This window comes from Austrofundulus limnaeus, unplaced genomic scaffold (genome assembly GCF_001266775.1).
Source record: "Austrofundulus limnaeus strain Quisiro unplaced genomic scaffold, Austrofundulus_limnaeus-1.0 Scaffold397, whole genome shotgun sequence".
NCBI classification, from domain to species: domain Eukaryota; kingdom Metazoa; phylum Chordata; class Actinopteri; order Cyprinodontiformes; family Rivulidae; genus Austrofundulus; species Austrofundulus limnaeus.
The window spans coordinates 120027-133210 of record NW_013952799.1 but is presented as its reverse complement, the minus strand read 5'-3'; the positions used below and the strand labels follow the sequence as shown (position 1 = coordinate 133210).

Below are 13184 nucleotides of genomic sequence, written 5' to 3'. Positions count from 1 at the left end.
CGATTTATTTATTTATATTTATTTTCTACTTCAGCTTTTTAAAAAATCCTCCTCTAAGAGCAGAAACACATTTGCATTTATTTTGACAGCATGKATGATCTATTTGTTTTGACTTCAGGTGGCAAGCCAACTTATCTGCAGTTGTCCCCTGTGGGACAAATAGAGTATTTTTGAACTGCAGCGTTGAAGGAAAAAGGTGCAGAAATCCTTTTCAAACACCTCTGACAGCAAATCACTGTTGGGTATTCAAAACGCTGCATATTGATTATTGATTGCAGCTGTCAAGTTCTGATTTTAAAGCCATCCGAAAGTAAAGGCAATCTTTCAAAAGTGACAGTGTAAGAAGTTGAGTCTCACCCTTTTTTTTTTAAATAGATGTTTGACTTGAAGAGATTATTTGAACAGATTGTGTTTTGATAAGCAAAAACCCATGCAGACACATTAAGACATTCCATCTTCTGTCAGAACAGACAGGGGAGGGAACAAGCAGCAGACTCTGTCATCACTCTTTGCCCTAGGCAGAGCCTTTCATCTATCAAACTTTGCCACACCAGGGGGTCTGCTGCTATTTTAGGCCTCCGTGGTTTTTTTTGTTTTTTGCTCCCCAACCCCCCCCACCCCTTAAATTTGAACCAAGTAAGTGTTTAGCCAAAACTCACACAGCTACACACACAAACAAAGACTGGCTGGGGTACATTTGTTTGTAGCCGGGATCGAGAGGTTGGCTTCGACACCAATGGGTGGTGAGGTGGGGGGGACCAATGAGGGCCATGCTGAGAGAAATCTGGTCCTAACGGGAAAATAAGGACATTTTAAGAATGTCTTGGTATATAGAGCTTAAAAATATTGTCTAGTGAACTTTAAAGTGATGCACGGTCTACAGTATCTTATGATTGCTCAAGTTAAGTGGGCAATGTCCGTGTTAATCCAGGAATGAGAAGAAATTGAAGCATTCTAATGAGAATCTTTCATCTTTTTTTTAACCCACACAATAATATTCAGATCCTTGTGTGAATTTTAAAATTGTACTTCTAAGTATAAACATTAACTGTAAATTTATGTCTGTTGGCGAGGCTTTTTATCTGCACGCACCAAACACTTTGAAAAACAACAACCGGCGCCTTTTTTCACAAGTCTGCAATCCTAATGACTGAGTTTAAGTGTCTGTTAACACAGCATAAATATAAATTTGTAAACTCTGCACCTAATTCGGCCTAAAATAGAAAAAGGAAAAAAAAAAAAAAAAAAAAGGATCTGGTGTTGGGTTAACTGTGACTGCCGAGTAGCAAACAGTGCGTGCAACATATGGTAAAGGGTTTGCACCTTTTTTTTAATGTTAGCTACGTTTGCAATCTGTTTCTTCTTGACACACCGTGCGAGATGCTGCCACAGGAAATGCTCCGGGGCTCACGGTTTTGACCAAACACCATCGTATCAAAGGGTTGAGGACTGAACTGCAAWCCTTGTCTTGAAAGGACAACTGGAGATTGCATGAGGCAGAGTAGCCAAGTGAATGGATGCTAGTAAATGGGCCTCTAAAACAGTGATTTAATTTTGATGTATCAGCTCAAACAGTACAGGAGGGAAKCTTGTGGCCTGCGGGCCAAGTGACCAAAGTTTGGCCCGCTAATTGGTTCACTCATCTTTTAAACCCAAACCCCCGGCTTTCTACTTTAATTACTCTAAGTTCTTTTAGTTAAACATGGACATGTTTGATATCTCCAGAAACACCAGAATCTTGGCTACAAGTTGGTAAAAACCATTTCTATGTAAACTCATGACAGTTAAAATTACAAGGAGTTGAAGATAAAACTATGAAAGTGAAAATAAAATTGGTTTAAAAAATTTGGCAAGTCAGATGTCAAATTAATATTTGCGTTAAATATGAGACATAACATGTTCTTTTTGTTTTTGTTGTTTAATTATCATTACTTTCATTACATAGGGTTCTGTATGTTATATTCATGATTAAATGTAGCAAAATAAACAATTTCAAAGGTAACAGATGTTTGTGATACTTGGTTTATTTACATAATGACTTTAATTGCTGGATGTTCGGCCCCTGAGCTGTTGGCCTGCAGTAACAGTGGCCCCACTGAGCAATATAGTTGAATAGTCCCTGTTGTACAGTGTAATATGACTTTTTTTTAATCAAGTGTCTATTTCACATTAAAGGGCTGTTTATCTTGAAGAACATCCGTGTTTTAACATGACATATCATGCAAAATCCACTTTTATAGCCGTTAAATAGATTTTGTTGTGTACTTGGAGGAAAAGAAAAGATTAATTTAGTCTCTTCTGGTGTTGCAAAGATATCTTTATATTCTGTTTGGGTCATATTTTTCAACCTGTTCAGTTTTCTCCATATTCTATGATATTTTCTGAACTCTTACATCACAGTTTCTCTCTGGCTCTGGGTCAGACTCTGGCTCCAACATGTAAGGCTGGATGGACWAGTCTTCCCTTGTTGACGTCTTTTAATTAACTAGTAAAACAATAAAAGATTCTGCACTGCTATAGTTTTAACCCCTCTATGAAAGTACAATGGGCCGCTCTGGAAACTGGAGGGGGACGGAATGTGAAGTGTCTCATTTGTTTTTTTGTTTTTTTTTTAATGAGTGGATGAGAGGATGAGGGTGGGACTGTGTGATTGTGTTTATGTATGCTTGTATTTTTGTCAGGCTGGGACTTGGGCGGCCCCTTCTTCGGGATCATTTGAGGGCCCATTACTCCCCTGCCGTGCTGTCCTCTGGTGGGTTGTGCCTTTGCCCACCGGCGCGCTGGTGGCTCTCGTTGTCTGGGGCTGGGTGCTTGGGCGTGTGCCGGCTCGGTCCGGTGGCGGCCCAGTGGGGCTTGGGTCCCTCTGGTCCTGTCGGGCCTTGGCCTTGGGGGATGCGCCCTGGGGGCCCGGGCCTCTGTGTCCATGCCTGGATCCACTCTGGCACGGTGGGTACCGGCTGGGCCTGTGAGTTCGTCACTGCTGGCCCCAGGGGTTGCTGTGTGTGGTCACTGGTGGGGCTCTTCCGGTTCTCTCCGGTGGTCCTCTTTGGGGGGTGGGTGGGCGGACCTTCCGGCGCGGGTGTCCCTAGGGGCTGCGTGCTTGGGGTCCCTCTCGGGGTCTTTGGCGCTGGCCTCCCTTATGTCGGCTTCCGGCTTTGCGGGTCGGGTCTGTGGTCCTCCACAGTCACATTAAAACATTCCATTGGAGAGATCTTGTACATACATGCATGCTCACAACCGCACACAAACAGGTGTTTACATCCTGGGTTTTCTATTCGGGCACTGACTGAATGGTATGTGCATATGTGTTTGTATAGATATATGTATATGTGTATGTGTATATACTGTATATATGAAAGACTTTGGATAGGTAGGTATGGATATGTTTATGTGTATATGTATAAATTTATATATGTATATGGGTATGGTTTTCAGGAAGGCTATAATTATAATTACATAGATAAGCATTTTTTGTTGCTGTGGTTTTGCTATCTTTGTTTTTGTAGGTGTGGAGCCAAGAAGTCGGTGTGCTGTCTTGTGTTTTCTTAATATATATTTCACATATCTTCTAATCTCTCTTTCACTCTTTCTCATTACATTTCACTTTTTTCTCTCTCTTACTTTTTATTCTATTAAAAAAAAACCACTGATGATGAAGTGTCTCATTTGGATTTAAAGAGACAGCTTCAAAACGAGTTCATCTGAGACACACCTCAGAAAAGGGGCGGGGCTTGCAGAGTTACAATACAGAGGAATTCAAACCAAAGCATTGCAGTTCCACTTTACATAGACCCCAACTAAATGATTTAAATGTAAAAAAGACGGATTCAAGAGCTGACCAAACTCTCACCGTTTATCCCGTAAGCCGCCCAGACGCGTCCTCCGCCATCTTCCTGTCTCTGTCCAGGAGCAGGTCCCGTCCTCTCCTCAAAGGTCCGTCCTCCAGCCAGCTCCCGAACACCTCCCGCGCTCCTCCCAAGACGCCGCCATTCTGAGCCCCGTTCTTCATCTCCGCCACGCTCTGCTGCCTCAGTCTGTTAAACCAGTTTTAACACCACAGTTACGGTAACAGTAGACATAAACCATGCAGCGCAGAGGGATCGTTAAGTTCACTTATTGACCTATATACAGCTACCTAACCCTGCTGGACACCACTAATGAGCCTCATATGATTGTTAATATCTTAATGTGCCAACAGGGCTGCCCTGCGTGTTTTTAAATTGGTTCCCTGTTTAGTTCGCACCTTCTCGTCTTCGTTTAAAGATAATTATGCTCAAGATAATTGCAGATATGTTTAAAACAAAGACAGGTTGACCTGTTTGTTAAACTTTAATAATAGAAGGAATAACATCGGAATTTAACCAAATCAGAGTAGAAATGCTGGACGGTTTAAGGCATGCTCATTCCACACTGCAAGTCTTTAGGACGGACCACAGGGACAGATAATGACCAATTAAAAGTTTGAGAAAAAGATGTTTTCATTTATTTTGTTTTGTTAAATTTTATATCTGTTAATTACCAAGTGGTCATGGACATAACGTCTTTACAAAACGGTAATCTTATCAGTCTTACTGAGTTTAGGATCTTTTATGTAGACTTGTCTTTTCACTCATGCAAATCCTCAGCAGACACGGCAAAACAAAGGCAACGTTTTTTTAAGGGGATTAAATTTCTTGTTCAGAATCAAAGTGAACTGTTAATCTCTTAAATTTTAAAGCACCGAGGTGATTTCTCACCATCGGGCTTAAGACAAGTGGGTCGTAAGGGGAACATTATTTAATTAATGAGAAAAACTAGCCATTAAGATCATTTCAGTCATTCTATGTAGAGATAATAAACTGATGAAGCTTTTTGTGTAACAAGAACTGAGCAACATCTTTTATATTACAAAAAAAACTAAAGATTTCTTTGGTAATATTTTTGGATGTACATGAAAGAGTTTGTTTTGTTAAAGGGTTTCTAGAATCAGCAGCAGCAAGAAGGATTTAATTGTGCTGCCAGTGCAGGTTCATACTGGGGGGTGGGGTTCAGAGCCTGAACCCGAATCTAGACCTTCCTCATGGGAAGAATAAAAAGCTTGCAACATTATTGTGCAGATATTGGTTTCCAAACTAATGGCCARGTTATCTGGCCAAACATGTCCCAAGCTGCTTGACGAGAAGGAAGACTAAAAATAATGTCCCGTAAATTTGTGGGTTAATGCCTTGAAAACGATGTTAGCGAGTCAACAAGAAAACAACAGTTCAGATCCGCAGAGGGAGCGGCAGTGCAAATTCATTTCAGATGCACAGGTCACCAGCAGAAACGTTGCTGAATCTACCAGTAAATATGGAAAATAAATGAGACTGAAACCAAAGTTTTGAAGATTTGGAACCATACAATTTAGCAACCGAGGCTCTGGAAGTTAAATAGACTTAACTGTTATGATAAATGACATATTTTTAATCAAACTGAGACTCAGGTAATTTACTATGTAAGCACAGGGTTCCCACACTTTGGTCATCATCAAATTCAAGGACCTTTCAAGGACTTTCCAGTACCAATTTCCTCAAATTAAAGAACCATGCGCAATGGCATTTACCTACTACTACTGCAGAATGTTACCAATAAAACAGGTTTAATATGTAAATTCAATGAAAAACTGAACAACACAGAAGTTGTTGAGTCAGAATCAAGGACGTCAGTTTACCGTAATCCTGAGTTATCCACCGCAACAAATGTTTTTTTAATTTAATTTTATAATTAATTTTTTTAAAAGATGATGAAAATCAGTCGTGAATAGAGAATTTCAATCCCCAAAAAACATTCAAGGACTTTCAAGGACAAGTGTAATTTTTGGCTGTTTTCACAAACTTTCCAGGGCCTTGAAATAATTTATTTCAAATTCACAAACTTTCAAAGATTTCAAGGACCCGTGGGAACCCTGTAAGCATATAAATGTATAGCAATCATGTTAACTCACAGTATTGAGTTTAGGGTCTAGTTTGATGTTTCCAAGCCAACTATATATACTGTATATATGATAAAATTTGAATGGGACCTGTCTAATTTTTTTATATGTGTTTTGTTGGCACTATATAAGAAACTGAATTCAATTTAAGCAATGCTTCACACTCCAAGTGCAACTTAATTAATAGTTGTATACCTATTTTAAACTGTAGAACTAGTGTTTTAAGTCTTGAAAGCTCACTCTATATGAAATCCCAGAAGTCTATTCTCATATTAAAACAGAGTTCTTGACAAGTACCTGCCAGCAAACCGGTCTTGGAGCTCCGTGTGCTGTTGACTGTTTGAACGCTGGTCCATCAGCCAGTCCAGCTCAACCTCCAGCACCTTACTGTTGTTTGTTACGGCTGCGTCCTGACAACGCTGGAAGATGTTGGGAGGAGTGCTCTCAGGGGAATACACCAGCTGCCTCTGCCCTCCATTCATTCCATTGTTGTAGAAAAGTTCTTTCAGTTCCATGCCGCAGCTCTGCAGCCGTGTGTTCGTGAACCAGCGGGCGAGTTCAGAGCGAGCAAGTCCTGTCCGACTGTCCGGCTGGCTGAGCTCCTCAGGGGAAGGCCACCGTGTTTGAGCAAAATCGTCCTTGAGGAGCGCCAGTGATCGGTTGTCTGGAGGCACTGAGAAAGAGTTTGGGTTAGGGATGGAGGCTGCAATAGCGCTGGGAGAAATAATGGAGAGGGCGTGCAGAGGTGGAGAAGAGCTTTTGAGACTGCCCATGTTCGTGCTTGTTTTGTGAATGCCATTCATCTGGAGGGTTGGATGCTGTTGCGGATGTAGTTGTTTCTCAGTTATGCCAGCAAAATCACCCATTCCTGTCTTCTTGGTGCCCATGGAGTTGAGAAGGGCTTGTTCCAAGTTGTCACGTAGTGCACGCCGCTCCACAAACCAGCTGTCGATTTCATGGTGAGACAGGCCAGTAGTGGCTGCCAGATTGTTCACGTCGCTATGTGTGGGGAAGCTGTTCCGCAAGAAACTCTCCTCTAGGATCTTCAGTTGTTTTGCTGACTTTCCTTTCATCCTCTCTAGCAAGGGAAATTGAGTCAAGACCGAGGACTTTTGCTGAAAATCTTGCTTTCGGCTTGCTGGTGTCTCATCACCGTCTAAATGTATAATTCCGTTGTTGTGAGCAGGAAATGTCTGATCCTGGGACCATTTACTGTCAATACGTGATGTCCCATTAGCTTCTGCCAGAGGACTGATGACCTTATCCCCTCTGGGGTAACTGTTTTTCAGCTCCAAACCTTGCTGTTCCTTTAGTGTTTTGCCATTGATAGGGAACCCCTGAATTTGGGAAGGGGCTTTTGCTGGAGTGCGAACAGACTGTATAATGGTTGGCCGCTTTAAATGAGAGTTATTGGGTGGAGGGGAGCTTGGTAGAGTCAGATCAGGAGCTGGCAATGCGTGGGCATTAGTATGCTTTTCTTTGGAACTGACGTTCGAAGTACGAGGGACAAGTAAAGAGTTTTTAAATGGAGGGGCACATATAGGTGGGGGAGCTATCATTGGTCTTGTTAGGGACTCTGGAAACACTATTGAGGGCATTGAGCTTAGAGGTGGCTTTGCCTTCGAGTTTCCTATTGCAGAGAGAATTTTCCCTTTGGATGACAAAGATTGTGATAACGACAATGATGGTGGTGGCATTAAAGGCACAGCAAGAGATGGCCTCTTTGCTTCTGAATTGACCAGAGAAGCTGCTACAGGTCGCTTGTTCTCCATGGGAATGGAAGGTGGGGCCATTGGCATGCGGTCTTTCTGCGAGGGAGGGGGTGGTGGTGGGGGAGGAGCCATTAGGACCTTGTCTTTAGGGTCGCCAGAATGGGGAGCGACTGCCATGATAGGTCGTTTTGAATCTGGACCAAACGCTGACATAAGGTGTGCTGGTAGGGATCTTTTCAGGGTGTGGGTAGAACCAGCCGGTGTGGTAGTGACAATACTTAGGTTGGATGCAGTTGTTCGAACTTGACCTGGGTGCTCCACTGTTGTGTGGACAACTGGCTGCTTGGAGGCTTTGGGAGAGGACAGGGAAATGGAAGTAGTGAATGTGTGATGGGAAGGAGGGATAGAACCATTGAACATTTTCTTCCTCGCTTCCTCCACCTCTTCCGGAGACCAGGTGATGCCTTGCTTCAGTCGTTGCGTGGTGAACCACACTTTGATCTGTTCCTCGGGGTGCTTGGAGGCAGCTGTAAGCCATGACAGCTCAGCGTGTGTTGGGTAAGGAAACTTATTAAAGGAGGCAATCAAAGTCAGGTTATCATCTAAAGATGGGTTATATTTGGTAGTGTTCAAAGGAACGGCTATTTTTGGTACAGAATTAAAGTTGGGTGGGCGCTGGAGCATTGGGGAGACATGGGAGAGCCCTTGGATGATGGTGGGTTCAGGGATGATGACTGTTCCATTGATATTCACTGCTGTGATTTGATCCTTCTGGATCAAACCCTCCAGCCGGTTTGTAAGTTCTGCCCCTCCGTAGAGTGACGGTACAATACCTGGGTTTTTCACCGTGGTTGATATGCAAGGTGGAAACACAGACGCGCCGTTGCCTTCACCTTGATCATTTGTCATTTCGCATTCAACTGAATTGTCTTTGCCTTCGATTGTCTGTTCCAAGATAGTCTGATTGTTCCTTTTTATCCGTTTGAACTTAAAGTTCGTCTCGCCTGGATGCTGGCTCTCATTGTGCTCTGTGAGTGAGTCAAACTTCTTGGTGTTGAAATTGCACACAGCACAGAGGTACAATGGATTTAGAATGACATTCGGATGGCTGGAGTCCACGTGTTCCTTAAAGTCATTCAGCTTCTGAGTCGAAAATGGACAATATTTGCACTCATAGCCTCTTGGTTGTTTTTTCTGTGATACTTGTTCAGATTCGGAGTCTTCCTTGTCTTTCAATCCTCTGGATTCAACATTTTCAATGACATCAGGTTCAAGCTCCTTTTGTACTAATGGCTCAATATTTTGTGTTTTTGCCTGTTTTGACATTGTCTGCTGGTCTGTACCTTCTACAAAATCCTGTTGTGGGCTTTGTTTTTTTTCTGTGGATTCAAGTGATTCCGATTCTTCGTTTTCAGTCATAATGTTACAGGGCAGTGTTTTAATGTCCATCACATCCTCTGAATCATCTTGATCATCAGGCACGTCATTGATGACCCGAACCATGCATGGAGTGGAGGACTTTCTACGACTGGACATGCTTACTGTTGCTGCTGGTGGTGGTTATGGTGCTGCTGGTGCTGCTGATTGTGTTGACAAGATTGCGGTTTTTGGCTGATTGTGCTGGTGATCGAGGACGTCAGCGTGTCGGGGTTTTTAAGCAAATCTTACTGGGATGAATCGTAGCTGATGGCGGTGGATACTGTTAGGCGAGAGGAAGAGCAGTTTCCTGTGTGTAAGAGGGAGGGTAGGAACCGGCTGATGATGCAGACCAAAGACCGGCTGTGCAGTGGCGTCTCCCGCTCACTGGCAGTGTCAGCTCCTGACCTGGGCGTCATGGGAGGGCATCACAGACAGCAGTAGGACTCAAGCTGCAGACAGAGAGACAAGAGGGAAAATGTTAACAATGTTTATGTTCAGAGTTAAAGTCACTTAGAAAAAGGCTAAAACTAGAGGAAACATATTAAAATGTAGAGTCAGTGAAGTTAAGTTTTTGGGTGTCATTATTGATGAAAAGCTGTCATGGAAATCTCAAATAAACCATTTAAAAACAAAAATAGCCAAATCCATTGCAGTATTATACAAAGTAAGGGACTTATTTAATGCACTGTTTATATTATATAATGCAATAATTGTGCCACACTTGATTTACTGTGTTGAAGTCTGGGGTAAAGCGTGCAAAACAATCAGAAATCCTATTTTTATTTTACAGAAAACAGCCGTCAGAATTATCACCAGAAAACATTACTGTCATCCATCGAATATACTATTTTCTAAATTGAAATTATTAAAATTTTATGAGTTGGTTGATTATAATATCTTGCAGATTATGTTTAAGGCTCATAATTTTTACCTTTAAACATTCATTTATATTTTGTTAAGAGAGAAAGTTTATATAATCTTAAGGGACTTGAGATGTTTATAAAACCTAAAATTCGAACAAATTTGAAGGGTCGATGCCGAATAAGATTGTGGAATAATCTGGAAAGTGATTATAAAAATGTTGGTTCAATGTGTTTAAGAGAACGATTTTAAAGAAATATAAAACTGTATCAAAAGTTGTTGTTTGAAAAGGAATAGAAGTTTTTTATTTTGTTTTGTTTTTTGATTATTATTGTTTGAAATTAATTTTGGAAAAAAGGGGCAGATATTATAAGAATTTTTTTCTTCTTTCTGCCTCCTTTCATTTCAAGTGTGATTTTTTTCTCTTTATTGTGTATAAAATTTTTATTTTTATATGAAATGAATAAACAAATTTAAAAATGTGTCAAAATTGTCTCTATGTATGAATGTGCATTTTCAAAAAGATCTTGAAATTACATTATCACCACTTATTGAAACGGGATCAAATGGCACTGAGTCAGTAATGTTTACTGACAATGAATCAGAAGCAGCTCTTTGGTATGTTTTAATTGATTTAAATGCAGAAAAAGTTGAATGGATGGTGTTCCACGAAACAGAAAGGCAGCATTCATCTAAAGCAAAAAAACATTGAAAATTCCGCAATGAACACATCTATTTAAGCACGGCTTTATTTTCAGGGTTTTAACAAACAATTTTTTCATACTAAAGTTCAAGTGGATATACTTTTAAAAGCTACCGATGGTAAATGTGTTARGTTTTATAGAAAACTCATTTATCAGATATACAAAGTATCTGAAAATAAATAAATAAAAGCATTGGAAATAAGTTTGTAGATGTTCTGCTGCGTACGAAAAATGAAAATTCTTCGTGGGTTCTCTGAAGTAGATCTAATTAAATTATGGACACAGAACTGAGGCAGACCTGGGTTATCAGCACCGAGATCCAATGTTAAGAAGCAACATGACCTTCGCTTTCCTCTAAAGTCCGAGCCAGAGCGCCGTCCAAATCATCCAAGCATTACGGGAGCTTCGTTAGTTCAGGTCTAATCAGATGTTGGCAAGTTACGGCACCGTTTTGAAAAAAGCCACAAGACCGAGAGTTTAAAATCAAAGGCCGACAACTGCGGGCGAGACACCGTTCTAAAAAAAAACACAAAAAATATCAGCCACTTAATCAGAACACACTGTTCCAGGCCAATCATGTGTAAATGCAATAAATTTTGAGGAGTCCACAGAAACTACAAAAGACAAAAAAAAAAAAAAAGTCTCCAAACTCCAAATCCCATTAAAAAGACATTAGTTGTCTTTTATAGATTCGGGCAAAGACAACTTCACATGATAATTACCCTGCAATCATGTAATAAGAGAGACTCAGTGATGAGATCTCCTGACAGCTATCATCCACCACAGTGGTCCAGAGAAAGAGATTAAAAAAAAACAATGGGGAGGGAAAGAAGAGGGAAGGTCGACAACAGGTATAAATATAGGAAGATAGGGGGAGAAAAAAATTGAAAAAAAAAATACAACTAAAAAACCTCGAAGCAAAAAGGTGGGTGATAAATAAAAACAGGTAATGGAAAACAGTGGCAAAGGAACACCGATAAGGTGAAAAAGAAGGAAGAGAAAATATAGACACTTCTAAGTTGATAAAAGAAGACAGTTAAACGAGACAGAGGCCTGGCAGACAGAAAAAAAAAAAGAAAAGAAATGGGGAAAGAAAAGAGAAATGAAATGCAGAGACAAGAAAACAAAGTGGCCAATACAGTTTTTAAACAGGTAGAACAACAGAGGCATAAAAAAACAGAGAATAAGGAGGGGGAGAAAGTACAGAATGAAAAATAATATGAAATGAAAAAGACAGGGGGGTTTCTTTTACAGAAAATAAAAATAAATAATAATAAAAAAAACATCTTGGTGAGTTTTCTACCAGTTAATGGTTTGAAAAGGTGCCATAATCAGTAGAAAAAAAATTCTTGCCAGAAAAAAAAAGGTATTTCAACACTTAATTAGTAGTGGGCAAGCTGTTATTTGTCCCATGTGTAAATTAATGTTGGACATATTTCATGCTCTCGCGGTCTTGATCAGCTCCTCATCGCCAACTCTGAAGGCTTATTTTATAGTTGAGTATCCAAAGCCCAGTTTGAATTGTTGCACTGTGCAATGAGACCGAACTAATCCTGTTATTATAAATCTCATGCATTTACATTGCTGCTTACTTCGTGCTTCAACTAATGAGATTTCCCCAAAGAGAGCATAAAAATACCACTGGTACTGACTAAAGTTAGATGATTAGCAGATAAAAAGAGGACAGAGCGGAATCTACTTCATTAAGATCAGATCCTTTAACATTTGCAGTAGGGGTGTAAGAAAATATCGATACACTAAAATATTGCGATATTTCATTTCCCGATATTGTATCGATATTCTAAAGCCCTGTATTGATTTCTTATTAAGGTTTAAAATGTCAACCTTCTTGCCAACCATTCATTTTTTTGTTGTAGTTCAGCCTCTGGCCACTAGTTGGCAGCAGTGAGCCAGCCATTTGGCTCCTCTACCTCTTGAGCYCCAGAGAGTAAGGGTAGCATTAGCGTTGTAAGTAAACATTAGCTTTTCTTCCTTTTTTTTCAATAAGAGGTTTTTATTTAATAGAACGTTAGGACAAAAAAAATCGCAATATATCGCAATATATTGCCTTGCTTACAGTATCGCAATATATTGGGATATATCGTATCGTGACCCCTCTGTTACGATATGTATCGTATCGCCAAATTCTTGCCAATACACAGCCCTAATTTGCAGTAAGACGTTGCAGATATTGTTTAAAAAGTCTGTCAGTTTCAATAGAGCCATTGCCAAAATTATTTAGCTCGCTGTTATGAAACATATATGATGCATTTATTTACCATCAATGTTTAAAGCAATTTTACATAATTTATTACCTAAAACAGAAGCCTCATTATTAGTATTTAGAGTTATTTATTTCTGCAGAGATGCTGAGACATTTATTTGCAAAACATGTCAAATCGCTGGTTAGGGTTTATGTGATACAATGGCTTGATGCAGCCTGTTGGGCGCATTTTATTCTTCTAAAAATGTAAATCCAAACATAATTCTTCTAAAACTTTGGGGAACACCAAGCTTATTGTTGGCGATAGAAAGGGT

The 13184-nt window shown here is 40.3% G+C and overlaps 1 protein-coding gene across 2 annotated transcripts in view; it reads right to left on the bottom strand.

Annotated features, from left to right (window-relative positions):
* Positions 1-13184, bottom strand: part of LOC106528704 (zinc fingers and homeoboxes protein 2) — a 127557-nt gene that overhangs the window by 10723 nt on the left and 103650 nt on the right. For both annotated transcript variants that reach the window (XM_014023943.1, XM_014023944.1), the window contains 2 exons: positions 6248-9530; positions 3851-4034 (listed from right to left, as the gene is read on the bottom strand). In XM_014023943.1, coding sequence (XP_013879397.1) covers positions 3854-4034; positions 6248-9198 — 3132 coding nt within the window. In that variant the 5' untranslated portion in view covers positions 9199-9530 and the 3' untranslated portion in view covers positions 3851-3853. The remainder of the gene's footprint in view (positions 1-3850; positions 4035-6247; positions 9531-13184) is intronic.